This window comes from Etheostoma cragini, chromosome 4 (assembly GCF_013103735.1).
Source record: "Etheostoma cragini isolate CJK2018 chromosome 4, CSU_Ecrag_1.0, whole genome shotgun sequence".
NCBI lineage: Eukaryota > Metazoa > Chordata > Actinopteri > Perciformes > Percidae > Etheostoma > Etheostoma cragini.
In genome coordinates this window covers 11,807,188-11,832,927 of record NC_048410.1, presented here as the reverse complement: position 1 = coordinate 11,832,927, position 25,740 = coordinate 11,807,188, and the positions used below count along the sequence as shown (strand labels likewise).

At 38.3% G+C, this 25,740-nt stretch overlaps 2 protein-coding genes and 1 long non-coding RNA gene across 8 annotated transcripts; 1 reads left to right on the top strand and 2 right to left on the bottom strand.

The window, feature by feature from the left end:
* Nucleotides 1-921: 921 nt before the first annotated feature.
* Nucleotides 922-8,138, bottom strand: stx16 (syntaxin 16). Of its 4 annotated transcripts, none has more exons than XM_034870750.1 (9): nucleotides 7,627-8,137; nucleotides 5,883-5,894; nucleotides 5,670-5,777; nucleotides 4,476-4,616; nucleotides 4,072-4,234; nucleotides 3,812-3,900; nucleotides 3,133-3,276; nucleotides 2,730-2,810; nucleotides 922-2,397 (listed from the first exon to the last, which is right to left on the bottom strand). In XM_034870750.1, exons 1-9 carry the CDS (start codon nucleotides 7,750-7,752, stop codon nucleotides 2,296-2,298), a joined length of 966 nt encoding a protein of 321 aa, XP_034726641.1. In that variant the 5' UTR covers nucleotides 7,753-8,137; the 3' UTR covers nucleotides 922-2,295. The 4 variants fall into 4 exon arrangements, with proteins under 4 accessions (XP_034726641.1, XP_034726644.1, XP_034726643.1 ...); XM_034870753.1 differs by having other exon boundaries at nucleotides 7,672-8,137; XM_034870752.1 differs by lacking the exon at nucleotides 5,883-5,894 and having other exon boundaries at nucleotides 7,627-8,138.
* Nucleotides 8,139-9,031: 893 nt separating this feature from the next.
* dgkab (diacylglycerol kinase, alpha b) lies at nucleotides 9,032-25,199 on the top strand. Of its 3 annotated transcripts, none has more exons than XM_034869512.1 (25): nucleotides 9,032-9,289; nucleotides 11,188-11,273; nucleotides 14,086-14,162; nucleotides 14,609-14,750; nucleotides 15,614-15,688; nucleotides 15,853-15,902; nucleotides 16,665-16,739; nucleotides 16,977-17,093; nucleotides 17,697-17,814; nucleotides 18,030-18,118; nucleotides 18,969-19,043; nucleotides 19,480-19,590; nucleotides 19,680-19,778; nucleotides 19,899-19,949; nucleotides 20,776-20,849; nucleotides 21,001-21,075; nucleotides 21,333-21,418; nucleotides 21,501-21,590; nucleotides 21,691-21,851; nucleotides 22,013-22,077; nucleotides 22,190-22,280; nucleotides 22,401-22,581; nucleotides 22,746-22,866; nucleotides 23,053-23,113; nucleotides 24,363-25,199. In XM_034869512.1, the coding sequence occupies exons 2-25, from the start codon at nucleotides 11,201-11,203 to the stop codon at nucleotides 24,441-24,443; spliced, it is 2,238 nt and encodes a 745-aa protein (XP_034725403.1). In that variant the 5' UTR covers nucleotides 9,032-9,289; nucleotides 11,188-11,200; the 3' UTR covers nucleotides 24,444-25,199. The 3 variants fall into 3 exon arrangements, with proteins under 3 accessions (XP_034725403.1, XP_034725405.1, XP_034725404.1); XM_034869513.1 differs by having other exon boundaries at nucleotides 9,090-9,289; nucleotides 11,192-11,273; XM_034869514.1 differs by lacking the exon at nucleotides 18,969-19,043 and having other exon boundaries at nucleotides 9,033-9,289.
* On the bottom strand, nucleotides 10,879-23,925 carry LOC117943408. Its single transcript, XR_004656349.1, has 3 exons — nucleotides 23,894-23,925; nucleotides 23,762-23,766; nucleotides 10,879-11,065 (listed from the first exon to the last, which is right to left on the bottom strand). It is a non-coding gene; the product is annotated as an uncharacterized LOC117943408 (long non-coding RNA).
* Nucleotides 25,200-25,740: the final 541 nt, after the last annotated feature.

Here is a 25,740-nt window from a genome sequence, read left to right as displayed (position 1 = left end):
TATGACATTTAATACTTGAACTTTATACATCCCATATTGCTGATGTTATTTGAGGGAGAAAACAACTACTGTTACGTTAGGGCTGTGCAAGTAATCATAATTGTTAACCTTGATTACGATTTAGGCTCTGATCCCAAAAAACTAAACAAATTATTTTTTGTTCAATACATTTGCAAGTAGCTAAACTCTTATTTTGTCTTTTATTATGAATGAAAAAATGTCAAAAGGTAAAGTATCAAAGTGTTTGTTTCCCTGTTTAAGTTCAATAATTGCAACATCTTTCCAAAGGCAATGAGTTTGCCTAACCGTGTTAAATAATCACTATTTCAACATTGACCAAAATAATTGCGATTGTGATTTTTTTTCTTTTTCTTCCATAATAAAGAAGCCCTCTCCACTTCAGGTGCCTCCTTACTTTTAAATCAGTGACAGTAAGAGCAAGAGTTACACCCAATTTTTGCATCACAAAACAAATGTATTCTCTATATTTTCATAGCCAGCAACTCAACTCTGTCTGCTCTCAAAACAGCACCTTGATCTCGTGTCAACTCACTTATGAGTAAACCTACAAATAATGATCATTTTCATGGTCAATCTGCTAATTTTAACTTCATGTATCGTTCGGTGTATAAAACATTGAAAATAGTAAAAGTGAGAATCACAATAGTCCAATGGAATGTCCTGAAATTGCTTTTTTTTTTGTCCAAACCAAGTCAAAAACTGAACAATATTTAATTCACGATGCTATAGATGAGCAGCGAATCCTCACATTTGACAAGAAGAAACTATAATACTTGCCAAATTTGCTTGAAAAGTGATTTGAATGACGTATCAATTAGCAAAATAGTACAGTCAATTACTCAATCTTTTGGGCTGTATCTATGCATCAATGGTGCAATTCAAACACACAAAACACCATTGTGTTCCAGGTTTATTTAAAAAAAAAAAAAAAAAAAGTTGCTGTCTTCTCAACAGTTTTGTTTGGAAATCAAAACGTAGGTAGAGTACCACTAAGACATAACCATTTTTCACACACAACTTCACATCAAGACAATAATGATTTAACGTGTAAAGTGTAGAGTCCAGTACAGATATGTTAAATAAAGCTCTTCATCATTCTCTCTAATCAGTCTTCATAGAACACAAGGACATGTAAAGAAATTCCAACAGAGCCAAGCCAACTAAAATGAAATTATAATGCTGTCTTCATATGTCGGCTTTTGTTGGGCTACATTGCAGTTTTCTCAGTGGAGTGGACAATAACTGTTGGATTTAGATACAGATAAACTTTCCTCAATATACAACAATTCTGCCTGACACAGAACAACTCTGAATCTCTTGATTATAGTTATTAAAAATAAATAATTATTTTCATCATACAGATGACAGTAGTATTACATCCATAACACAACCACCCTCTCCCTTAGGCCTCAATATGTGCAAACTGCAAGTGTTTAAAAAAGGTAGCACTTTAAGCAAGGACCATTAATGATTAAGTGTTTTAAAATAAGCACTTCATGACAAGTGCAGCAGGTGTGACGCAGGTATGATTTTAGAATTAAAGGATCAATTAGAGGATGCTCATGGTTGTCAACATCTTCCTCAAGCCAAAAATAGCAAAACTGAAGTAACGATTTTTAAATTGTAGAGTAAAAGGATAAAAAACAGGTGGTACTTAAACTAAAGGAATATTTTTGGTACTGTATTACTATTCTATTCATATCTGGTACTGTCCTAATACAAAACATTTTCCTTTAATCTTCCAACGTAAAATACTGAACGTGGGCATAAATGTAATGTAATGTCTTTCACACACTCGTTCTTGTCACATCTTCCTCACAAACATTTTCGCAACGATTCTGGAAAGAAATGATGCATTGTCACACAACAGACGTCATAATTCATGCTCTGAGTTCAAGCAGAAAACACTGCTTTAGCATTTAAACATTGGTAGTCCATTTTTATACAACACAAACTGTGTTTCTTTTGTTAAGACACACGTCAACATAGTCAGGTCCGACAAACCTGTCACAGAGTCTTGGCGATTTGGGTGTGAGTCACTTGATAAAATTGCCAAGGCTCAGACAGATTGTTGATTGTTTCTTTCATTAAGCTCAACCACAAATATATCCACACAGCCCAAAGTGCACCTATAAAGGGATCTTCTTGACGATTGTTGGTGGGAATGAAAGGCAGTCAGCTTTGTTTTCGGTAAAACCGAGACCAACAAGTCCAAGTCCACACAGATGCACCACAAACACCCACACAGAAAACAAAAGCCAGAGGAATGCATAATTAAAACTTTGTTCCAAAAAGAATAATAATTAGAACAATGACTATGATGAAGAGGATCAAAATGACCAGCATCTTTCTGTTCTTCTTCTGATACTGTTCCGCCTGTAAAGATAATCAAAATTAGTGTTTTATCATCATGCAACAAATTGTGTTTATACAGATTTAAAAACTGTAATACTGTAAATAGTTAATATCACAAATGTGTGATTAGCATGCTGAAAGTTACCTTTTTATTTTCTCTTGTGGTTGTTAACATTCATTATTAGCTTCCAAACTAAACTATTATGCATCTAAAAAAATAGCCCATTAAATAAATCTCGATTTAGGCCTGAGCTAACATTGCTAATAGCCTGGCCATTGTACCGGTCGGACTAATCGATTACAGAAATGTAGAGCCAACGGAGTATATTATTTGTTGGGATATTTAATAGTACCTTTTGTAACTGTTTCATTCCTTCTTCTGTTTTCACACAAGACTGCTCCACATTGAAGTCAATCCTGTCAAGAACGGTGCCCTAGGGGGAGAAGAGGGAATTTAATTCTCAGTGGAAAATAATTTTTGTTGTAAATTCTTTACTTTAAACAAAGGTAATGTTGTATGTTAGCAGTGTTGTTAACAGTTTGATGCAGCACTGCCACAGTTGATACAAATCCAAGTTGTCAATAAGTGAGGATGCTTTACATTTTGGAAGTCATTACTGCAACTGACAGATAACCCGAGGGTTGTACGTGGATGACAGTGAACTTTTCCCCCCAGTGACTGGACTCATGCCATGGTTACTAAATGGTTCTATCAAGTCATTTTATGTCTAAGCGGGTCAAGAATGTCTCAAATACCTGTTCCACCACCATTCCAGCCAAGTCCCGGAAAATCTCATTCAGATCTGCGATGGACTGCACTATTTGTCGGATTTCCCTCTCTCGTTCTTCCACCATAACTGTGTTCTGTTCAACCAGCATTAACTGGTCATCTGTGAACCCCTAAAACAAAAGAAAGAATAAAAGTCAGTGATTTTTTTTGTAACACAATTATCACTCCAAATGCACATGTAGCCGCAGCCTTAGCAGACACTATTCAAGCCAAATTGTGGATCAATTTTCCTTTGTCAAAATTGAAAAGAAAAAAAAAGATTCACTATGCCACTCAGATTTTGGAATACACCCCCTAGGCAAAGGCAAAAAGACATCGATCTGCACGGCAACGTTTTTTCTTCCCCCCCCCCCCAAATTTCCCTTCACGGACAGCCAAGATCATCTTTTTTTACGGTTTTATTTCACCAGACATGTATGTAATTTCCGTCTTCCAGTGGGGATTAATCAGAGACAAAAAGTGATATGTACAAATGCTAAATTTATATTTACATAACAGCAATACCTACATCGATACATGAGCGTGCACCCAGACTTATAGTGGATGTTTTTCTTAGTTTTTTCTCACTCATGCTTACATTTTAAAGTGTCTCTGCTTTTATTGTACTCCTGTGCCAAAGAAAATGGTGGTGGAACTAAAAAGCACCTTGTCATATACAGCTAAATCTTCATCCTCTTCCATTAGGGGTCCAGAGTCAAAAAAGTGCTTTGATCTCTCCTCACGATTCTTCATACCTGAAATATAAACCAATGATGTGATTCTTAGATGGCACAAAAAACAAACAACTTGAAAATAAAAGAGAATTAACATGTTATAAAACTTTGGCAATGGTTACAAATATGTGAAAAGCCACAATGAGAAATTAGAACACAGGAAACCAATCCCAGCTTTACTGCTGTCCTTACGTTTTAGATAGCCGGACTGTGTGTGCCTGAAATTGGTGGACAGATCCTGCAGGCTCTGTGCTATGGACGAGACCACGTTTCGCAGTAGCTTCTCCTCCTGCTCGGTACAGTGGCCACAACGAGACTGCAGACCTGTCACAGCTCGCTGGCAACGGTGAAACATCTGCAATAAACACAAACTTAGTGAGCAAGGAGAAACAAACTTTGTGTTTCATTTCAAACCCTTCAACATGAAATATTGTCAAATGTGTTCACATCCACTCCCTCAAACAATCAGAGGACACACAGTCAATACTATATCCTGTTTTTATGACTTTGTGCTCAACTTAAAATATCTCCAAATAAAAGGTTTAAGGTCTAAAAACTGAGCATTAACTCTATACTAGACTAATAAATTACTGTACCTGTGTTATCTCCTGAGTAGTGATTTCTATGGCATGCTCTTCCTCACTACTGTCATCAAGTGTGGGTCGATTCATATGCTTGTCATGAAGTAAGGCCAGATCTTTCATTTTCTGCCGAACCCGTGTGATTTCGTACTGGATCTGGAAAGACATACTTGAAAGGTTAAAAGCCATGTGACTTTACTTTGTACACAACTTATTGGGGGTCATACAGAAAATGTCAATATTTTAAGATTACTGGATTCCAAATGCATGCATGTGTGAGCTTTCAGTCTTATAACTAGGGCTGTAATCAACCAAAGAAAATCTTGGTCGACTGAAGTCCTGAAATTCCGTCTAAAAGTGCTGGCGCTGTATATTGACAGATTCTTCAAACCTCAGCCCTCCACAACAGCAATGGGCCTCATATCCTGAGCAATAAAGTCGACAATTCCTTCCGTGATATTATTTTTTTTGCGTTTGGATGGTAGAGGCTTAACATCCAGCTGGGTCTGGGGGGGTCTGGGGAACGCTACCGTCGTTGCGGGTGGGTGCGCCGGTAGTTCTAAAACGATTATTTGACTATGAAATATGCCAATTCTGATATGTTCATATAGCCATCTCAAAACAGACAGGGCGACCTAACACAGACAAGTTAGCTTACTGTTTTTAGGTGATATGCCATCTTTGTAGTCTAGCTGCAAACTGTTGCTTGCAAACTTTGCATTTGACTTTTTTCCGTTATCTATGTTGTAAAATGCTGCCACACTGCCGATGTCTTCGACATGGTAGAGGAGGACTGACTGGAAATAAACACTGACAATTAAATAAATATTCATCAAACCACTAAAACAAGGCTTTCTAGTTCTATCTTCAATCTGTCGCAGGTGGGTTGGGCTAATCCAAAAAAGTGAAAACAAGGGGGGTGTTCTAAAGACAGACTGTTAACCTGTGAAACAGCGGTGCTCTGAAAACACCCCCATTAGCAATAAGTGCTTTCCACCCGTAGACCGTAATTTTCTATGCTTCCACCTGATGAAGTAACACTGCAAAAATTCGACCAGTCGGAATTTTGGTCGAGCCAGAACGTATCGACCAATAAATCAACTAGTCGACTGGGAGATTACAGCCCTACTTATAACTAGGGACACTGTATTTTTATGGGTCAGCCTTTTACAGATACGTTTCTATATTCCTGTTCCACGTCTGTCTTACCTCATTAACCCACTCTACCCATTTGGGGGGCAGTTTCTTGGTGACTCCAATGGCCGCTTCAGGATCCAGACTAATTCCTGACACCAGAGCCATTCGATCATCAGCCAACTTAAAAACAAAAAACAGATTATTCCATAAAAACCATTGTCAACATGATGGTGTATCATTTTATGTCTCTTAAGTGATTCTACCACTAAGTTAAAATAACAGTACCTCATCAAGCTCCTAATGTGATTGGCAGATAGCAGATTGGTCCCAACCAATAGGAAACAAGGAAAAGGAGAGAGACAGAAGCAACAGAAAGTGAGTCCTGGAAAAATCAGTGAATACCAAAAAACGCTTAACAATTAATTAATTTGAAATGATAATTACGGTACAGCACAAGCACATAAGGTCTAGCTGTTGAAATTAAATGTAATCTTTTGTCCTGTGTTTTTTGTTTGTATGTGCAACAGTGTCAAAACTCAAATTTGTATGCAAAAATAAATTATACTTATCTAGAAACAACTTGCAGAATAATTCCACTTTAGACAAATCATATGTAAGAAACGGTGAGAATAAAGAGAAAGAAAACAGGTTGGGCCTCAAGATCACATTAATTGGCTGAGCTTAACAAAAAGAACCAACAATTTAATTTAAATTTAAAATGAGGGCAAAGTTGATATGTAATAGTGAACTCAAAAGACACTGTGCCTTGCTTTGGATAATTATGTCTTATGTGTTATGTGTTGTTTGAACTGACAAAGGCCCTGATGCCTTCTGGCAAAGTCAGTTATTTTAAAACAGCTTCAGTAAACTGAGTGTGCGTCTTACCAAGTCAAACGCAATGCATCCTCAACTGATAGAATATCCTTCAGTGCCTCTGGGTGTACAGGCTAATAAAGTCACCTCTATGTGCAGTTAACTGGTTAAAATGTTCACAACTGAGTGTGAATGGTTGCACACACCCTGCACCTACTTGCTGTTCTTTGTATCCTGCACCTGGCCTCCTCTACTAGAGACATTAGGTCAACTCCATCACAAACACAGGAGAGCTGTACACTATTCATGCTCAAACTTTAAAAATAAATAAATAAAGTGCCCAGAAGTGTGAGGAAACTTTGTGGACTACCTTGTACTTCTCACAACTGCAATGGAATTGACAGTTCACAGGTAGATAATGAATAATGAATATATATATATATAGGAGTCATTCATTGAAAAATTACTGAATGTGAATAACTTGTAGGTCTACATTTTTGCACCAATCCCATACGCTGGATCTGTATCATCACTGACACTGTGCCTTTTCATGTGACTTGGGTATTTGGCCAAATACATTATTAATGTCATGGCAGAATTCCCCTCCTTGCTTTAATTATTTATTTTAAATAATGGCTTCACTGGAGATTGTCAACTCAAGGATTATGAGTATTTCTGAATGATCTGCAGTAGTTTTCAGGATAAAGTAATATCCCTTGCCTAAGTTTAGGACATGTTTATAAGTACAGTAGAACACCAGTAATTCTACTGGAACAGGCACAATTTAAACTAGACTAGATTAAATTACTGTGTACTTGCCACAGCACACTTTTTACTAGAGAGGACCACTATGTGGAAATGCTTTTCACAAACTTCAACAAAAAAAACATATTTTACAAACGTACCTTTTTAATCGTAGACATAAGGGAATACTTATTAATATTTAGCTCATTATACTTCCATTGTATACTGTAGACAATTAGCTATTACGAGCTGAAAAACAAAAAATATGCCTGCACACCTCTCTCTTCATCCTCCTCCATCATCCCACTGAGTCACATAAATCAATCAGTCTTGAGGTGAATGCGTAGACATCTTCCAGAGTAATAATTAGCAGCTACTACCACATTATTGTACCTAGCTAACACAGCTCAGTGACTGGCTGGCTATATGCAAACACACACGGTAAAATGTCAAAACGATGCAGACCACTCACCGCAGCATTGCTACGTGTACTCAGACGGGGGTCGTATGTACTCACTTGCTCAGCCAATATCTGCCGGTTTTGGATTGCATTGTTCCGCATTAACAAGAAGGCATCGGTCAGACGCCTAGTGGCCATGACTGCCTTGTTTGAAATCTAAAGTAATACTGGACAAAATGAGGATCAGGCGATGATTATTATATTATGTCCACTGCCGCTGACCCACTGCTAACACACCGCTAGCTTTAGCTTTAGCTTTAGCCTGCGATGAACGATGCGGTAAACTCGCGATACAGTGCCTATAGTGGACAGCAAACGACCTTAATTGTATTTATCATTCAGGCATTTCTAATGCTTAAATTAAAAATTAGAAACATGACCGAGTGTTACTTCTCAAAATTCTGGATTACGTTAGATTAGTAACGTTATTCCGCTTTAGGCAGCTACGGAAGTAGAAAAACGTAAACACCTGCGCAAAGCAACTGCTTCTTCTTCTACTACTCATTTTCTGCGGCTACCGGCTGTAACTGGAGCCCGTTTTCGCCGCCTACCGCCGCGGCGAGGTGATGGCAGTAGGCTAAATCTTACACATTCACCCACACGTCGGACTTTACAGTGAAGTAGTAGCCTATAAAACATCTTGCATCCACAAAGTTATACTTTCAAAATCACAAATTGTTGGAAATTTATGGATTCCGGATTTTTTAATAAGGAATGAGAAACTAGGCTATGTCATTTTGGAATTTGTTTCTTTCTTTTTTGTTGTTGTTGTTAAGAACCATATAAGAGAACCCTTTATAGTTATTGTGCCAAGCAGAATATTTCCTATAGGAAAACATGTCTTTTCATTAAAGTTTTCTTGCCATAACAGGTAGCCCTACAGTGTGTACGTATAGGCTTGCACACATTCTATTGCTCTTTTAGTTGGGCACAGGTATTTGGAGCAATGAGCATGCTATAGCCCAGTATGCCTCTGAAAACCTTCGAGCTGCCAAACAGGCGTCCTATTTCGGTTTGTGAGATTTTATCTTCAGTGCTTTCATTTACACTCACTGCTTCAGCACATCTTATCTATGCTTCATGACCCTCAGCCTCCCTTAAATAAAATTAGCTCACAGTTTGATTGTATGTTCCTGTGTCCATGTTGTTCGGCAACATTTCAGTTTATTCTGTGAACTTTTCTGCATAGACCCGGGACAACATTAAGCCTGTGAGTTTTTCCAGAGCCAATTTAGGAGTTCACTTTTTTTTTTTTTTTTTTATGAATCTGCATCTGCTCATTCATTCACTTTGTTAAAGCTTGGAACTATAGTGTAGAGAGCCTAAACCTCACTCTGAGTATGAGGCTTAAAGCCGCAGTATTTAGAAAACGTGTTGACTTGTTGGCAGGGTCCAATAAATCAAACTGGTGCGCGAGGCTGTGCGTGGCTACTGCGTTTGTGTACGCGTACACGCGCAAGGCGGTGCCACTCACTGTAATTATGTCGCTGAGAGCTCCTCCTCCACCCATTTCTTAATCCCTTATATCCTCTAATACCGCGTCGAACATTTAGGCTATACCCACTAAAGCTCCAGCTGCCGTCAACCAACATAGTCTATCAAAGTCCCTGTTGTGAAGCTCCTAGTTTGGGACAGCTTTTTATTTCCCTCCGCTGACGTCTGAGAAGAGAGACAGGTAAGGAGCCTTTAGAGTTAAGTTTCGGTCACCTCCCTCTGTGGATGAACACCTTTGTAGCACTAGAGAGCATAGTAGGGCCTCAAGGAAAAAGTCGTGCCTGTCACTCAGTCAGGCACCCTGGCTTTATTATGTTGCCTGATAGACGCCCCTTTTTAAAATGGGTTTTAATTGATTTTGGGATATGCTTTGCCAGTTGTACAGTAGGCTATGTTGCTGGTTAAATCTTGTGCGGTATCACAACGCGTTTATTGTGGGATGGGAAACTTGTGCAGAGAATATAGGTTGATACATGTACCAGCACGTATATATCTATATCCACATCTCTACAGGCATGGTGTTTAATTCATGATGACACTTAATTATCCATCGTCGGAGCAGAGGCTGAAACTCTGCAACATGCAGCACATGCAGTGGCGGATCTAGAAAGTTTTACACAGGGTGGCGAAGAGGTCTTGGCAGGGTAGCATGGGACGGTAGGTGGGAATCCCCATATTAGTGGCGAATAGAATTATAGAATTTATTAAGTCTTTTTTCTCTATCATAACATTTGTTTTACCTTTTGTGATTATAATCACTGATAAAAAAGACACATTTGTAAATCTTTACATATGTAACCATACAACAGAAAATAGCCAATAACTGAAAACTGGTAACTGGGAGATTGAACTGTGGTCATCTGTTTAGCCTTCACACTGTATGAGTCATATCAATCATTACACGATTACTACTGAAAGAACTGCTATTATTGTACATTTACAATATAAAAACCAATATCACTAGAAAAAGTGTGCAAGGCTGTTGTCGGATTGGAAGTGATTAAAGAGATATTATTGCAGTGCAGTGGTTTATGGGATAAGTAGTTCCTTTGCATGGAAATTAAAATATGTACACAATCTTGTACTTTTTTTGATTTTCTGTTAGTTTTTTCACTTGAAATGGTATGTTGTATGCTTATGAGTCACGTCGTAGCTGGTTAGCCTAAGGCATGGTGTAAAACTCTTTATATACTGATTTTTCCAGATATCAATTAAAGAAATGAATGGGAATTTACTTCCGGAACCTAAGATCTCTTGGATGAGGGGTGGGACTGTTGAGGTCTATTGTCATCTGTGATTCCTTGGATTCCTCAGCTAGAAGGGAAGCCCCCGCCTGTCTGGAACCACACACTGTGGTTGATCAGTGGAATCTAAAGAGTGGAGTGTTTGACTCACTACTGGTGTTCACATTTAAAGTATGAAGGAAAACCAGTTATGTTAATGCTCACGGTGGATGACCTAATACCTGTTATATGGAAGACCATATATCCATGGTTCTGCAGCTTTTTTTAGTATAGCTTATTATGAACATGTTAAAAAATAAAATTAGGGTGCCAGGGTGGCTAACCTGGTAGAGCTCGCTCTCATATAAAGAGGCTTAGCCTTGAGGCAGCAACCCCGGTGTCCGACCGGAGGGATTTTTACAGTTTTTAGAACATAACGTTCCTAGAACCCTTTATTTTGTGTTCTGAATGGACCAATTTGGGGATTATTAAATTGTTCTGGCCACAGTTCCTGTAACTCTTTCAGCTCCTACATCAGGGCAGGGTCTTTTCCCTTTTCCGCATAGTGGTAGTTAGATGGCTGTGTTATACTGACAACAGGTCAGTTACTATGGCCACTTGGCCAGTGTGAATGCAAATGGAAAAACGTTTTTGGGGGAGAATAGTTAGTAGAACTGTTAAGAAGTAGATTGTTCCTATAACTATTTTCCTGTAACTACTTGGTCGGAAAGAGGCTATGGACATGCCTAAACATAGACACATACATACATACATACATACATACATACATATTTACAGTTAACGTTTCATCCTGTTGTTGTTTCTCTTACTGTCATTCTGTCTTCTCTATGCTCAGTCAGCTGATCAGCATGGCCTCCTCTGACGATACAGAGGGGTCCCTGACTCCTGTGGATTTTATCCAGCTGCAGCATTACATGGAATGTAAGTTTTAAATTTTCACGCAACTTCTTTTATTTTTATTTTTTTACAACTATTATTAGTACCGGCCTGTCAGTACTGCACAAGCCAACAAGATGGTTTTCTCCAGATTTCTTCTTCTTTTCAATAATTTACCTTTATTTAACCAGGAATACCCTCATTGAGATAAAAAAATCTCTTTTTTCAACAGTATCCTGGCCAAGACAGGCAGCAGTACAACCACACATACATACAAATACACAAAACACTAAAAACATAACGCAACGGGATCAGCAAATCCTGCAAAGGCATCCACAATCCTTAACTCATCAGGCAAAACAACTCCAACCAAATGTGACCAAGTTGACCAAGATTGACCAAGTCACTCAATCAATTATCCTCTTAAAAGCAACCAGCTCATTGAGTTTCATGGATTTCAGTAACTTGTTCCAGGTAGAGGGAGCAGCAAACTTAAACACATTTTTCTGCAGCTCAGTTCTAACCTTTGGAACAGACAGAAGAAAAAAATCCTGGCAACAAAGATTGGAAGTCCTGATACTATTTACACTGATATAGGTCAGAAGGTGGGATGGAAGTAGACCTAAAATAGCCTTGTTCTGTATATGAAGGCATGCTGGTGTTGAAGACTCCGTGTTGATAAAGAAGGCCATCCAACACTTTCATGTTCACAGCGGTGAGTGAGAGATTTGAAACCAGTGATGAACCTCAGAGATCCATGGTATACAGTGTCCAGTGCATGTACACTCTGAGACGGATTATGCATGTATAAAACATCACCACAGTCTTAGTAGTCATGCAGCATAACTTCTTTGGGTCCTGTCTCGCACTAAAAAAAGTTTGATTACTTTAATATTCAAATATTATGATGGTAAATAGCAATTGCCATGGTAGATATTTTTTGATTTTAGGAATATTCAATTGACACAGCTTGTGGAGTGGTGGACAAAACAAAAACACAATCTCTCTTTTGGGAAATCAGTACCTCAATAAAGTCAAAATATGCATTATTATGTACAACTGCCTGTATATCCACTTATGAGTGAATATGTGTACATATAGAATAATTATTTGCAGAGGTGGAATGCAACTTTATATATGAACTCATGCTGTACTTTTCCCTTTTATGTTACTTTACACTTCTACTCCACTACATTTCTGAGGGAAATATTGAACTTTTTACTGCAAGTTTATCTGACAGCCAAAAGTTACTTTGGAGATTAATATTTTAAAAACAACATATGTAATCAGCTCATAAAATGTAACACGTTGTTACAGATTAAACCTCCCATATTAACATAATATAATTGAAATAAGTTCCAGATAGACCAACTAGAACACTACTTCACATTAATGCATCAGTAACAATTGTCAAATTTTTTACTGTAATGTGTACCATGATTGTTATTGCATCTCTTTTACTCTCAATATTTTACATATATTTTGCTACATCTGTAATTTTTGAATGCAAGACTTTTACCCGTAATAGTAATTTTTTGCAGTGGTGGAATGTAACTAAGTACATTGACTAAAGCATTGTACTTACTACAAACTTGAGGTACTTTAATCTTTTTATATTTCATACCACTATCTACCTGTACTTTACTACAATTATTATTATTAAGTTTTAGTTTCTAGTTACTTTAAAAAGTAAGATTTTTGCATAGAAAACATATTACAGAGCTTAGAAAATATGTTTTGGTACAAATGAAACTCAACAGTATATACAAGTACAGTGTGCTATTGTCTTACTGTTATTTTTACAGCGTGATGTTAGTACTTTAACTTAAGAGAAAATAATCTGAATACTTTCACCACTGTAGAGGGAAAAACAAAGTCAAGAAGAGAGTGTAACTTTGAAGACAAGCTCACACACCTAAATCAATCAGAGTACTTATTCTTCAGTTTACATGTCCAACACCAGAGAGTAAATGGGGGAAAAATGCTGGAACATGTAACTCTTGTGTGCAAAATATATAGAAACCAAGAGACTGGATTTAAAAGCACATCCTGATTGATTTGGGTGTACACACGTTTCTTATACCCTTACGGATCACTGACTTACTTTAATGTGTTCCAGCTACTCTCAAACTTGAGAATCTCTCCTGTGGGAGATCAGTTTTCACAGAAAGTGAAAGCAGCAGTAATCAATAAGCGTCGGACATCTAATAAATGACTGAGGAAGTTACTCAACCCAAAATTGCTCCACATAGAGTAGATCCTCTGGGATCGTACAGCATCAACACAAAAACACAAACACCAACTCCAGGCTGTAAGTGCATGCTTTTCCGTTGGAGTTTGAGCTAATACAGAACTGGATAGACCTGTTGACAGGAGTGGTACGGGGCTAAAACATTCAGCTGTACACTCAGAGGCTTTGAAAGAAATGAAATGAGTGTGTACTTTAGGCTTTTAGAGTTGGGGTGGGGGGGGGGGGAGAGATAATGGATGAAAGGATAATTACACTCGCTCCTCTCTGGACCTCTGAAAGAACATCTGTTTTACCTCTGACAGGATGTCCCAGATTTAATGTAGGATACACACAGTACGTCTATGTCCACAATTAGTGATGATCTCACATGTGTATTCAGTTTTATCATTTAGGATGTAATTATGTAATTATTATGCTCTCAATTTTAACAACTTTTAATTCTTTTAATCAACTTTAGATTTTTTTATTATTCCTGTACGGAACAGACAGATAGCACAGCTTTGTCTAGGAAAAATGTTAACGGCATTAAATGTAGTTGTTTTCTTCTGTCCTTTTTGGATTTGTTAATTCACTCGCTTTTTGACACTTCCGATGTTCTCTGTGCAGACAGCAGTTTGAGGGTGAAAGATGTGATCAAGGAGTTTCAACCTGGGGGTCGGCTGGCCCAGTACAGCAACGGAGAGGTAAGTCATATTACTCAATTTTACAGGGTGGTAATTTCCCATTTTTTTGTAATATATTTTGTAGGAAGTTTCCAAAAAAATAACTATTTAAAATGTATGAATTTCTTCAAAAGAAAATATTCAGTTAAAATTGATTTTCTATTTATATAATATTGGAAATTGTATTCTACATGCATGACAATGTGTCAGCTTGACTTTATGTAAATTGACATGTTTATGCAGTTGTTTGCGCTAGCTGTTATATGAAATATATTAATTCAAAGTGAATCAATTCAACACTTTTGTTTCTTTCCCAGTATTTATTAAATTGTCTCCTCTCAGAAATTGTAAGAATATTGTCCTGAAATCACAGTTGTGGTAAAACAAAGCATTACAATAAATATAAATCTGAACACATTATTGTTTTGACCTTGAGTCTCAACAATGAGTAACATTTCTCTCCACAGTGCGTCGATGCAGTGGGTTTCTGTCTCTTTCTCAAGACCTACCTAGAAGTGGATGACTTCCCTGCAGATTTCTGCCAACGCCTTTTTAGGTATTTTCAACATGTGGAGCATGGGTCCACAAAGAGCCATCTGCCCAAAGGAGGTAAATCTTTTTGAAAGCCTGATCTTTTTTTACATGACAGCATGGAGCTAAGAGGAAAAGCTTTCCAGTCATGCCCAGCTCTGAGTGGGGTTGTGAATGCCCCACATAACACGCTGGAAATGACCAAAGAAAGAACGAATGCTACAAAGAGTATTTCCTTTTGGACACTTTGTCCAACGCCCACTTGTTTTATTGTCTTTTTTTATTATCTTGTAGTGCTGCATCATTGCAATAAAGCCATAGGCGTGGAGTAGCTTTGGATATTAGTGCACCTGTTCCCGTAACCAGCCTTTAAAGGTGCCCTACTACACGTATTTCATTACTTTGTGGTGTTCTACTATAGACTCTTTTTGTGGAAACAATGCCTTGGTTACCTTTTTTTCAAGCCATTCTGACGTGGTATAGAAAGCTTGCAAGCAGACTCAGCTCAATTTGTGCCAGTTCTCATTGATAAACAACGAGCTAAGCTGCTTGACTCTGATTGGTTAACAGCTAGTCAATAAGAGCCTATCAGCATCCTTTACTCACACAACTGGGCGAGATCAGGCTCAAGCAACATGACACCAGACTGACCAACTTTTGTAATTGGACTGATTTCTCCGCTTATATCTTTTCAGTGGCTAGACTTGACAGTTCATTCACGAAATAACACAAACACAATGGACCTAACATATTTAAAAAAAAATGGAAGTAAAAACGGTTTCATGTGGCAGGGCACCTTAAAGTAACATATTTGCCTTTAAAGTTTTAATCCTGCTGTTGTACATTTTCATCTGGAACTGAAAAAACTGTTGTTTTAGACCTCAGGAATTTAATAAAGGTTTCCAGTTCGATCCAACAATTCAGTATTTCTTTTTCTTCAGGTGGGGTCTTCCTTCGTGATGTGTCCTGTTACTTCTCAGTGCTGGAGGAAGGGCAGCCACGGGAGAAGCTTGAATGTTGGTTATATGTTTCTTTTGAACTCGTTGTGACATGTATATTATAGTGCAAATGAATTAAATGTACATTTTTACCATTAATAAATAATTAAGATTAATTATTTGGAAGGTGAAAGGTGAAAAAACAATAGTTGGATAACTGACTGACTTTGTTTTGTTTCTAGTTACTTTCAAACTTTATGATAAAGACTGCAACAAACTCCTGGACAGCTCAGTAAGTTGCTCAGAATCACTGACAAGTTGTTCTAACTGCTCTGTGTTTATGATGTCTAAATTAACAAAATATTTGGGATGTTTTTTTATTCACTTACAAGAGTTGACAACTATACATTTCTTGTTTGCAGTTAGTTCTGCAAAATGTAATGTTGGTCTGGGACCCCTTAACACATAAGACCCCTCTGAACAGTCAAGTTACTGGGGTTTTTAATAACTAAGCTCCTTATTTTCTTCATATATGTAAGTTGAAGGAGCAGCACAGAAAATGCCTCTGACAGTGAACATCCTAATGTGTATCTTGCTGGTGCGGCGGCTGGCAACATGGATAAAATATGAGCCTACAAAGTAGTCCAAAGCAGTAAATAAAAGCTTATTAATACGTTCAACCTTTACAGCACTGCTTCTCCGCTGCATATTGTAAAAGCCACATTTAAGTCTTAACAGTCCAATAATCCTAAACCAGTCCATTTTCAAAATCAACATCCTTATTTATACGAAGGACAAATAAATGTAAACACTTCTAAAGCCAACCTTATATCATCACTAAACAAACAGGTAATTATTAAATAATGAGACCCAGCTGCAATTTGACTACATTTAACTTACAGGAATTTTAATTTTGTGAAGTTGTATACTTACTTAGATTGAGTGGCCGGTTTTGGATGTACAGCACAAAGGTGTCAGCCATAGACAGTATTTTGCACATTGACTAAGATGAATATGGTTACTGTGACTATAAACCCTGTTGTCTCTCCATCAGGAGGTGGATCGTATCATCACCCAGATGATGCGAGCTGCTGATTACCTGGGCTGGGACGTGACTGAACTCAGACCAGTATGAGTCTCATTTTGATCTCTTTTCATTTTAAAGCTTTTCATTTTAATTCTGTTATTGAATTATTTCAGAATTTTCAGAAAAGGTCTACATAAGAGGTGGCATTTGTGACAAGACAGAGGATTTGTTTTACATAAAAATAACAGCTTAATTACAGCAGCTGACAGATGTAAAAGGAAGATTACTAAACAGGAGTTATTCCATGAATAACAAACAGCTGTTTTTGTATTTGGACAGGTGCTCAAAGACATGATGACTGCAATCGATGTGGATAACAGTGGGACTGTCACTCTGGAGGAATGGGTGAAGGGAGGCATGAACAACGTGCCTTTACTTGTTCTGCTTGGACTGAAGGTGAAATGACAAAAACATTTGATGCCACGTACAACACTTACATTTCCCCACAACATCCCCTGTTTTGGTAATGTTGCCAGAAATAAATGGTAACTTTTTTTGGTCAATTTTAGTGTAGAATTGCATAAACAAACCTTCCTTCAGAGCACTGCGGAGGAGGGTCTGGCTAGTTCACACAGCATTTTTGGTTAGAAAAAAAACATGCTCTGGTTTATTGGCATTTCTTTAATCACAATTGCCATGGGCCGGACGGAGCCCTGGTGCCGCTGCAAAATAGCCTCGGGAAGGAACTTGTTTTGGTGGAATGTGGATGTTCAAAAGTTGTTTTATGCATGCAACAGAAAACTCAGATTGTACAGATAGTCTAGCTAGCTGTCTGGATTTTCCCTGCCCAGATCGGAGGAGCAGTCAACCATAGTCCTCATAAATCCACTGGAATTTAAAATTACAACACAAAGAAAGCGTAGGGAAGGAAGGCAGAATTTTCGATGGCACCGGACTAATCCCGGATGTTGTGGATATAGGCTAGACTAATTTTAGTTTGATCGACCATGGGTCCTGTTTTTTTTTTATTTAGTTGTTTTGTCTTCTCCTCAACCGCAGATGACAGAGAGGGATGGGCAGCATATTTGGAGGATGAAGCACTTTAACAGGCCAACCTACTGCAGTGTGTGTCAGAGCATGCTGCTCGGCCTCGGGAAGCAGGGACTCTGCTGCACCTGTAAGCACTCACAGCCACCATCAGGGGGCAGCCACCCACCTCACACACAGTACAAAAGAAGTAGAGGAGTCACACCCTTTCTAGTTCACTTGTTTAGTCTAGTTTATTATTTGTCCATTATTATATATACAGTGCTATAGAATCATATAAGTTTTAGTGGAGGAAGCTTTATATTGAACTCAGTCACCTCTGTAATATTTGTCGTTCTTCCTCAGGTTGCAAGTACACCGTCCACAGTCAGTGTGCCAACAAGAATCCCGAACCCTGTGCTCGTACTTTTGTTAAATCTAAACCGAAGATTGGTGTAAGGTCACACACAACATCCCCACTTACTTTGGATTTATATATATAGTCTATATTTTTGTTATTGTCTACATATCGTATGAAAACCATAATTTTTCCCACTTCATTTAAAAAACAAAACAAAAAAAACTAATTCCCTAAAACAGTTGGGCAAACCATTTGCTAAGGTCACACAAAAAGGAAGATGTAAAGTGGATTCATTGGGGACTATTTTCTGCTACAGATTGTTATACATTTGGTGCTCTCGTAAATATTTGCAACAGCAGAACAGTGTATGTGGGATTGATTAAAAATGAACTACAGTGTGCATGTAAATGTAAATTGTAATGAAGGAACATATCATCCAGTGCAACGGTGTGTTTTTGGACAACAATGAAGCCTTCTATGGAAATAAAATCAGGTTGTGGATATACAGCCAATACTTTAATTCATGTTAATTCATATTGGGTTTGGTCATTTCATGAGATTTGCTGACAATGACATAATATCTTGTCTTTGAAAAAAAAAAAAATTAATTAAATCTGTAAAAAAAAACAACAACTAATTAGTGGACCTTGAGTTTTTGTTGTTGATGTTGTCAAACTACTGTCAAGGTCATTAATGAACTGAAGGCTCACATTTGTCATGTGAATATATCCCTGTCAGTTCTCTTTTTACTGACCAAAACGGCAGCAACAGTAAACACTTTACAGACATGGAACACCAAAGTGCATTAGTCGGCAATAAGTGCAGCCCATCCATGTTTTTTAAGTGCAGATTACAGCTGGCACAGTCTGCTCTGCACATCTGCTAAATGTCCTGAATTTGCTCAGACATGGACAATGATGTGTTCACTGTCTTTTCCGGTGTAGTGTGGCAACTACAACTCACGATCTGTGATGGATCACAACAGTGAACTGGCCAAGTTTCGTCAGCTGCTGCCGGAGGTTTGATGTGCATGCGTCCTCTATATTAAATCTGTTGATGCACGTCTACCTAAATTCATAAATCAAACATTTTCTTCAACTTTAACTTCCACAGCTGCTCTAAGAAGGGTGTGATCTGTTCGGATTATTTTAAATTCATTTATAACATAATTTTCCTTGAAGCCATTCAGAGCTTGGGTGGGGTTTGGCACTACTGTAGTGAACGTTGATCCTTGAACAGGAGTTTGATATCAACTTAAGACTTGCCTAGACATTATGAGTAGAAGAATAGTTGCATATTTTTCTGGGTAATTAGAAATGGAAAAAGAAGTTGCTGTCATGGTCCTGTAATGGCTTCCATTGATCAAACTGTTCATCTTAATAAAAACAAGATAAGTAATAGTAGGGAATTACACCTTTTCCTCAACCTCTCCTTTTCTACTCCTCTGTGTCTCAGGTAGCAGCTCACGACTGGATCAGAGCTGACTGCAACTCCTCCAAGTGTCAGGTTTGCCACAAGAAGATCAAAACTGTAGCGGGAAAACGTTGTGTGTGGTGCCAGGAGATGGTGAGGAGTGTGTGTGTGTTTGGACAATTGTGAATAAATTAGGAGGATCTCTTTTTTTGTATGTTCACTGAGTCTTGTCTCTTTTTAAGCGTCACGATGAGTGTCTTTTCTCTGGCTTGTCCTCCTGTGATTGTGGGCAACTTAGAGATCATATTCTGCCTCCGTGGGCCATATACGCTGTCTCAAAGGTAATATGAACAATATTGGTGTGTATATATTTACATATTTGGCTTTAGCAGATTTAGATTTTTTTGATTATTGTCAGCTAATTGTCTGTATGTTGTTGAACTGTCCCGTGTTTCCTGCAGGAGGAGGACACTAGCTTGTTAAACGTCACCCCTGATGGCCACATCCTGCAGGTCTGCTGTTGTCACATATTCCTACACACTCTCAATCCTTTTCAAACTGTACACTTGTGTCTTTTCTGTGAGGTCTATTTCAAGTTTTCTTCTCAAACTACAATCTTAATATCAATGCTTTTGGAAGAGGTCATTTGAGTGATTTGTCATGTTAATTTTACATAAGATATATGATTTTAATGTTAAAAAAGACTGTGCCAGTGTCTTTGTAATCTGATTGGTTCTGTTCTGGGTTTTGGATGAAGTCCTGGACAAATACGCCTGTCATAGTTATGTCCGCTTCAGCTGAGACAAGCCTACTGATTCAGTATTTAAAGTACCTAATACTCACCTCCTGTCACAAGCTTAAAATCATGTTGGTTTCAACATATTCCAAAGGTAACATTGGTGAAAACTACCAAAACGTACTCCTGCAGCACATTACACTTCTCAAAATATATCTAAATACACTGCTTCACTGTGTCAGTTGAATATTCCTAAACTCTAAAAATATCTACTATGGCAATTACTATATACCATCATAATGTTTGAATATTAAAGAAATCAAACTTTTTAATGTGGGACAGGACACAAAGAAGTTATGGTGTATGGTCGTCATGTATAAACCAAGGCTATTTTCCTTGAAAACCGCCAAATCTTCATGATTCGACAGCAGCAGGAGTTTAAACGACACTGCCTCAAAAGTCATTATATACAGTCCATACAGTGACCTGACTCACAGCATGTCCATATATCCTTACATATCATGTACTGTATGTGTTTTTCAGATGAGATATAGTAGCCTACATATAATCCATCGGATCTTAATATGTCATGTGTTCTTCAGATTGTCACGATTCCAGACACCCACCCTCTGCTGGTGTTTGTGAACCCAAAAAGTGGAGGGAAGCAGGGTCAACGGTGAGCAACTTAAAGTCTTGATATGTTTGTGTAACTTCATTTCGCTCTTAGTGTAAAATAAATCTACAGTGTATTCATTTTAATGTCACGTAGAATATCATATCACCTGGATGTGTCACTTTGTGTGTGTGTGTCTCAATGTTTTTCACAGAGTGCTCAGGAAGTTTCAGTACCTGCTGAACCCACGTCAAGTGTACAACCTCTCCAACGGAGGTCCTACACCAGGGTACAGGAAATTTTCATAACTATACCTGCACACAGTAGGCAATTTTTATCAACCCCCCCCCCCCCCCGTGCGTTCTAACTGTATAGTTTATAGAATATTTTAGATCCGAAACGAAAGGGACAGAAGGGCGGGACTCAGAGAAAAAAGTCGCGATTACAAATAACACCCACAGACAGCATAGTAAGGCTACTAATATATCACCTACTAACTGTACACATTTGAGTTTCTCCACATTAATGTTGTCTTTGTTTTCTCAGACTACACTTCTTCCGCAACCTGCGTGAATACAGGATCTTGGTGTGTGGAGGAGACGGCACCGTTGGGTGGCTACTGGATGCTATAGGTACTGTGGCTCCTTTTGTGGGTTTCCAAGAGGTAATTAAGATAACCATCCCTAAGGCTAAATAATGTACCTGTGATTTCAGACAAAGAAAACTTGCCGGTGCATCCTCCAATAGCTGTACTGCCTCTGGGCACCGGGAATGACCTGGCTCGCTGTCTTCGCTGGGGAGGAGGTAAAACCATCAGCATGTTAACTCTACACCATCACTGAGGTATTTGCCCCTTTGGAGCCATGGGTTAACTTCTTCTGCTTCTTCTGTAATCCTATGAAAGGCTACGATGGGTCAGACTTGAGAGAGATCCTGAAGGAGATCGAAGCTAGCCAGTTGGTTCTCATGGACCGCTGGAGCATCCAGGTGATACCAGACGACCCCCAAGAGGCAGGAGACCCTGTGCCCTTCCAGATCATTAACAACTACTTCTCTATTGGAGTGGTGAGTCACTGTCTCAGCTGGAAAGAATGACAATATCACACATTATTATAGGTGGATTTTATTAACCCAAAAAAATATTAAGCGCAAAAACATTTCTTACCATTTTCTTTTGACGTACAGAGAAACGTGAATACATTATTAAAAAAATATAACTTTGACAGGATGCCTCTATCGCTCATCGCTTCCACTCAATGAGAGAGAAACACCCCCAGAGATTCAACAGCAGGTGAGGATTCATGCTAGATGTGTGAACAAAGAGTGTTTTCTGATGAAAAGTGTAACAGAACTCTTTTTTTAAATCAATAAAGGTGAAAATGTTGTTTGCTGTTGTTTTTAAGAATGAAGAACAAACTTTGGTATTTTGAGTTTGCCACTACTGAGACCATTTCTGCGTCATGCAAGAAGTTGAAGGAGTGTCTAATGATTGAGGTTAGAATATCTGATATAGTCATCTAGCTGTTGTGGCCAGATAATTATTTTTACAGTAATTCACATAATGCTTTTGTTCAGTTGTATCAACATCTTGTTGGTGTTTTTTGCCTTCACCAGTGCTGTGGGAGGACCCTGGACCTGAGCAGCATGTCTCTGGAGGGTATAGCTGTCCTCAACATACCCAGCATGCACGGAGGCTCCAACCTTTGGGGCGAGTCCAAGAAGCCTGATAGTGTGCCAGAATTGGAGAACAGTGAGGTTATCACTGACCCTGACCTTTTAAAAACAATCTCTCAAGGTCTGTGCTTTCATAAATCACCTAATTTGTTTGTGTCTGAATATTGTCAGTAAGCCCTCCCTGCCTCATTGCATGTGGATCCTGTTACGCTGGTTGATTTCCAAAGCTGATTTAATCTTTTAGACACTTTAAATTTCATCTGTGTGTGTTTCGTCACTCCGCAGATATGAGTGATGATCGTTTGGAAGTGGTGGGGCTGGAAGGAGCCATAGAGATGGGACAGATCTACAGTGGACTGAAGAGAGCTGGGCACAGACTGGCACAGACTTCCCAAATTACCATCAGGTTGTTTACTTTTACCTACAAGTGGATCATGACAATAATAATAATAAGACAACAACAGGTGGTCCTGGTATTTTATTTCTCTCTATGCAGTCCGATGTAAACAGAAACACATTTGACACAATGTTCAAGTACAGTATAAATAGTACAGTATATTTAAATCTCACTTTCTCTCCTCCCTGTGTTCAGGACAATCAAAGCCTTGCCCATGCAAATTGATGGGGAGCCCTGGATGCAGCCTCCATGTACTGTAAGTGTTATTAACCAATGTAATGCAGTGCCAAGAGTCAAGACCATGGAAAAAGAATGTTATTTCTATGGTCAAGGCCCATTTTAGATTTGTTAAAGCCAGTGGTTACAGCATCGTAGTGTACAACATAGTTCAATTCATCCATAGATTTATTTGGTTACTGTTTCAGAGACACATTGCCACTACAGCACAAACACAGTTAGTTTTCACCCTGATTATGTTTATCTGTGTGAGCTGCTTGAAGCCAATTTTAATCAGTGAGGGATCAAGGCTGTCACTCTGTGAAATCAGCAAGTGCTTTTTTTGTACATTATATCACATTAATTTTATCAAAAGTGACTTACAGTTATCGCACCAATACATTGTGTGCAATTTGCTTATGTGAACAGGGGAAGCTTAAGGATCAATCCACTTGGACTTCCGGATAGTTTAGTTGGTAGAGTTGGCGCCCATACATAGAGATTTACTCCCTGATGCAGAGGGCCGGGGTTCGACTCCGACCTGCAGCCCTTTTCTGCATGTCATTCCCCTTTTCTCTCCCCTTTCACTTCTTCAGCTGTCCTGTCTTTAAAGGCCTAAATTGCCCAAAGAACAATCTTAAAAAAAGGATTGATCCACTAACCTTGTGATTCATAGCAAACTACCAACCTAATCTCCGTCACACAGTTATTCACAGTTCATAGTGTCTTGATATTAAAAATAATGTCATTGCCATACAATTCGACAGTGCCACAAAACGCACATGAACTAAACATTACAAGCTTTATAGTCTGGCTAAACAGATGTACATTGCTGGTATAAGGCCTGACATCAACGTGATGCCCCTCCCCCTTCTGGTATCTCTGCTATCTACTTTGCAAGAGCCTCGTTGTGACAGGACGGTTGTGATTAGTTTAAAGAAGTACAAACAAAAACAAGTCGGGACGTTTTTTTTCACCCATCCCAAAATATATAAGCCCAGACTATATTCCAGTGCTGGTACAGCCCTGTGAGGATAGGTTTAACGATGCCAGACTATAACCTTCATGAAGATGGGAGGAGTTATTGCAGGACTGGATTAGGTTTATATAGGTGTACCTAGTAAACCGGGAACTTAGAATTCAGGTAGAATTCAGTGTTCAGGGCTTTTTTTTAATGACATTGTATACATTTCACTGAGCTGCTCAGGTATTATGCATCACTTTAAAGGAATTTGAATACAAATAATACAATTGTCATTTGTCAAAATCATTTTATTTATTTATTATAGATCCACATAACTCACAAGAACCAAGCTAACATGCTGATGGCTGCACCAACAAAACCAACCGGCTTCTTTCACCTCAAGTAAATTAACGCTTCCACTACATCCTCCAGTCTGCCGAAGGTCACAACAGAACATCTATAATATCTTTAATGATGCAGGATGACGATACTAAAAGGGAGCGTCCATCGCTGAGTGTGTAACTGTGTTTTTCTATTATTAAGTATTATTGTGTATGTCTTTTGCACTTTAATCCCTTATATAATTTTAAAGAATTACAGACAGCTGCACTCAGGCAGAGACCACACTGATAGGCCAAATCAAAAGTGCAAATTTCACTACTCAGTCTGATCGCTGCTATTGTGTGCCAACTTCAATGCAATGCATCCTTTTGTTTTTCTGTAAATAAAAAAGCAGAGAATGTTTTACAGTAGACTGATACAGAATATATTTGATTACTGTATGTTGTGAGAGTTTTTTTTTGCTTAATCAAATTTACAATAGTGTCTTGTAAAGTTTTATCTGTACTTCCTAATGCAGCTGGTGATAAACTTGCTTAGTTCTGCCTTCAGACCCTCACAGCAGCTCACCCTTGATCAACAACACTATCCTACCTGTCTGTTCTTGTGTCTTTTACTATTAGTTTTCATCCAACTAAAAGAAAAATATACAATGTAATAATTTCAGTGTTTTTTTGACTGACTTAGATAGGTGGAGACATTTTCTAAAAAACACTTGACTGACAATAAATGTGGCTACATAAAGATTTGATCCACAGTGAGTCCTGAAAGTGCTGGGCGGAGGGGGTTTGACTGAGCTATCCCAAATTTTCCAAGTTCAGTGCAAAAGAACACATTTCATTGAATTTAATACATTAAGGTGCACTGGACAAGTTAGTTAGTTTATTAAGTTTTCTGGATGTTGTTAACATTCGAGCCGGTGGGGGGCAAAACCCCCCCCCAAAAAAAATAATTGTAGCAGCTGAGACCTGGCCTACCAATTGGGGAATGAGCACATATGGACAAAACAAACAAACATAAATAAACATAAACATAATAATAATAATTAATATACATTTTATTTGTAATGCACTTTACATTTAAGACAAACCTGAAAGTGCTTCAGGTAAGATCATAAAAGCGAGATTAAAAACAACAGTTACATATAAATAGTGCAACAACATTGTTGCACTGTTACACAGAAACATTGAATTCTGTTGCTTTGTTTTATTTATAAAGCAGATTTTAAATTACATTTTAACAATTTGTCCTTATTAAATCCAATCGCGGCACGGCTGTCTTGGAACATTCACCAGCCATCTCCAAACAGATGAACGAGGCCTCTCCACTTCGCCATTTAAACAAAGTGAAACTATGAAGTGCCC

Bases quoted from the DNA above. Each gene is read 5' to 3' on its own strand.
- stx16 (XM_034870750.1), bottom strand. From the start codon at position 7,752: ATGGCCACTAGGCGTCTGACCGATGCCTTCTTGTTAATGCGGAACAAT. The intron at 3,901-4,071 runs GTAAGGACAGCA...TTTATATTTCAG, and splicing joins ACAGTCCGGCTATCTAAAAC to GTATGAAGAATCGTGAGGAG. The intron at 2,811-3,132 runs GTATTTGAGACA...TTCTCCCCCTAG, and splicing joins CTGGAATGGTGGTGGAACAG to GGCACCGTTCTTGACAGGAT.
- dgkab (XM_034869512.1), top strand. From the start codon at position 11,201: ATGGCCTCCTCTGACGATACAGAGGGGTCCCTGACTCCTGTGGATTTT. The intron at 16,740-16,976 runs GTATGAGTCTCA...GTATTTGGACAG, and splicing joins ACGTGACTGAACTCAGACCA to GTGCTCAAAGACATGATGAC. The intron at 21,076-21,332 runs GTACAGGAAATT...TTGTTTTCTCAG, and splicing joins AACGGAGGTCCTACACCAGG to ACTACACTTCTTCCGCAACC.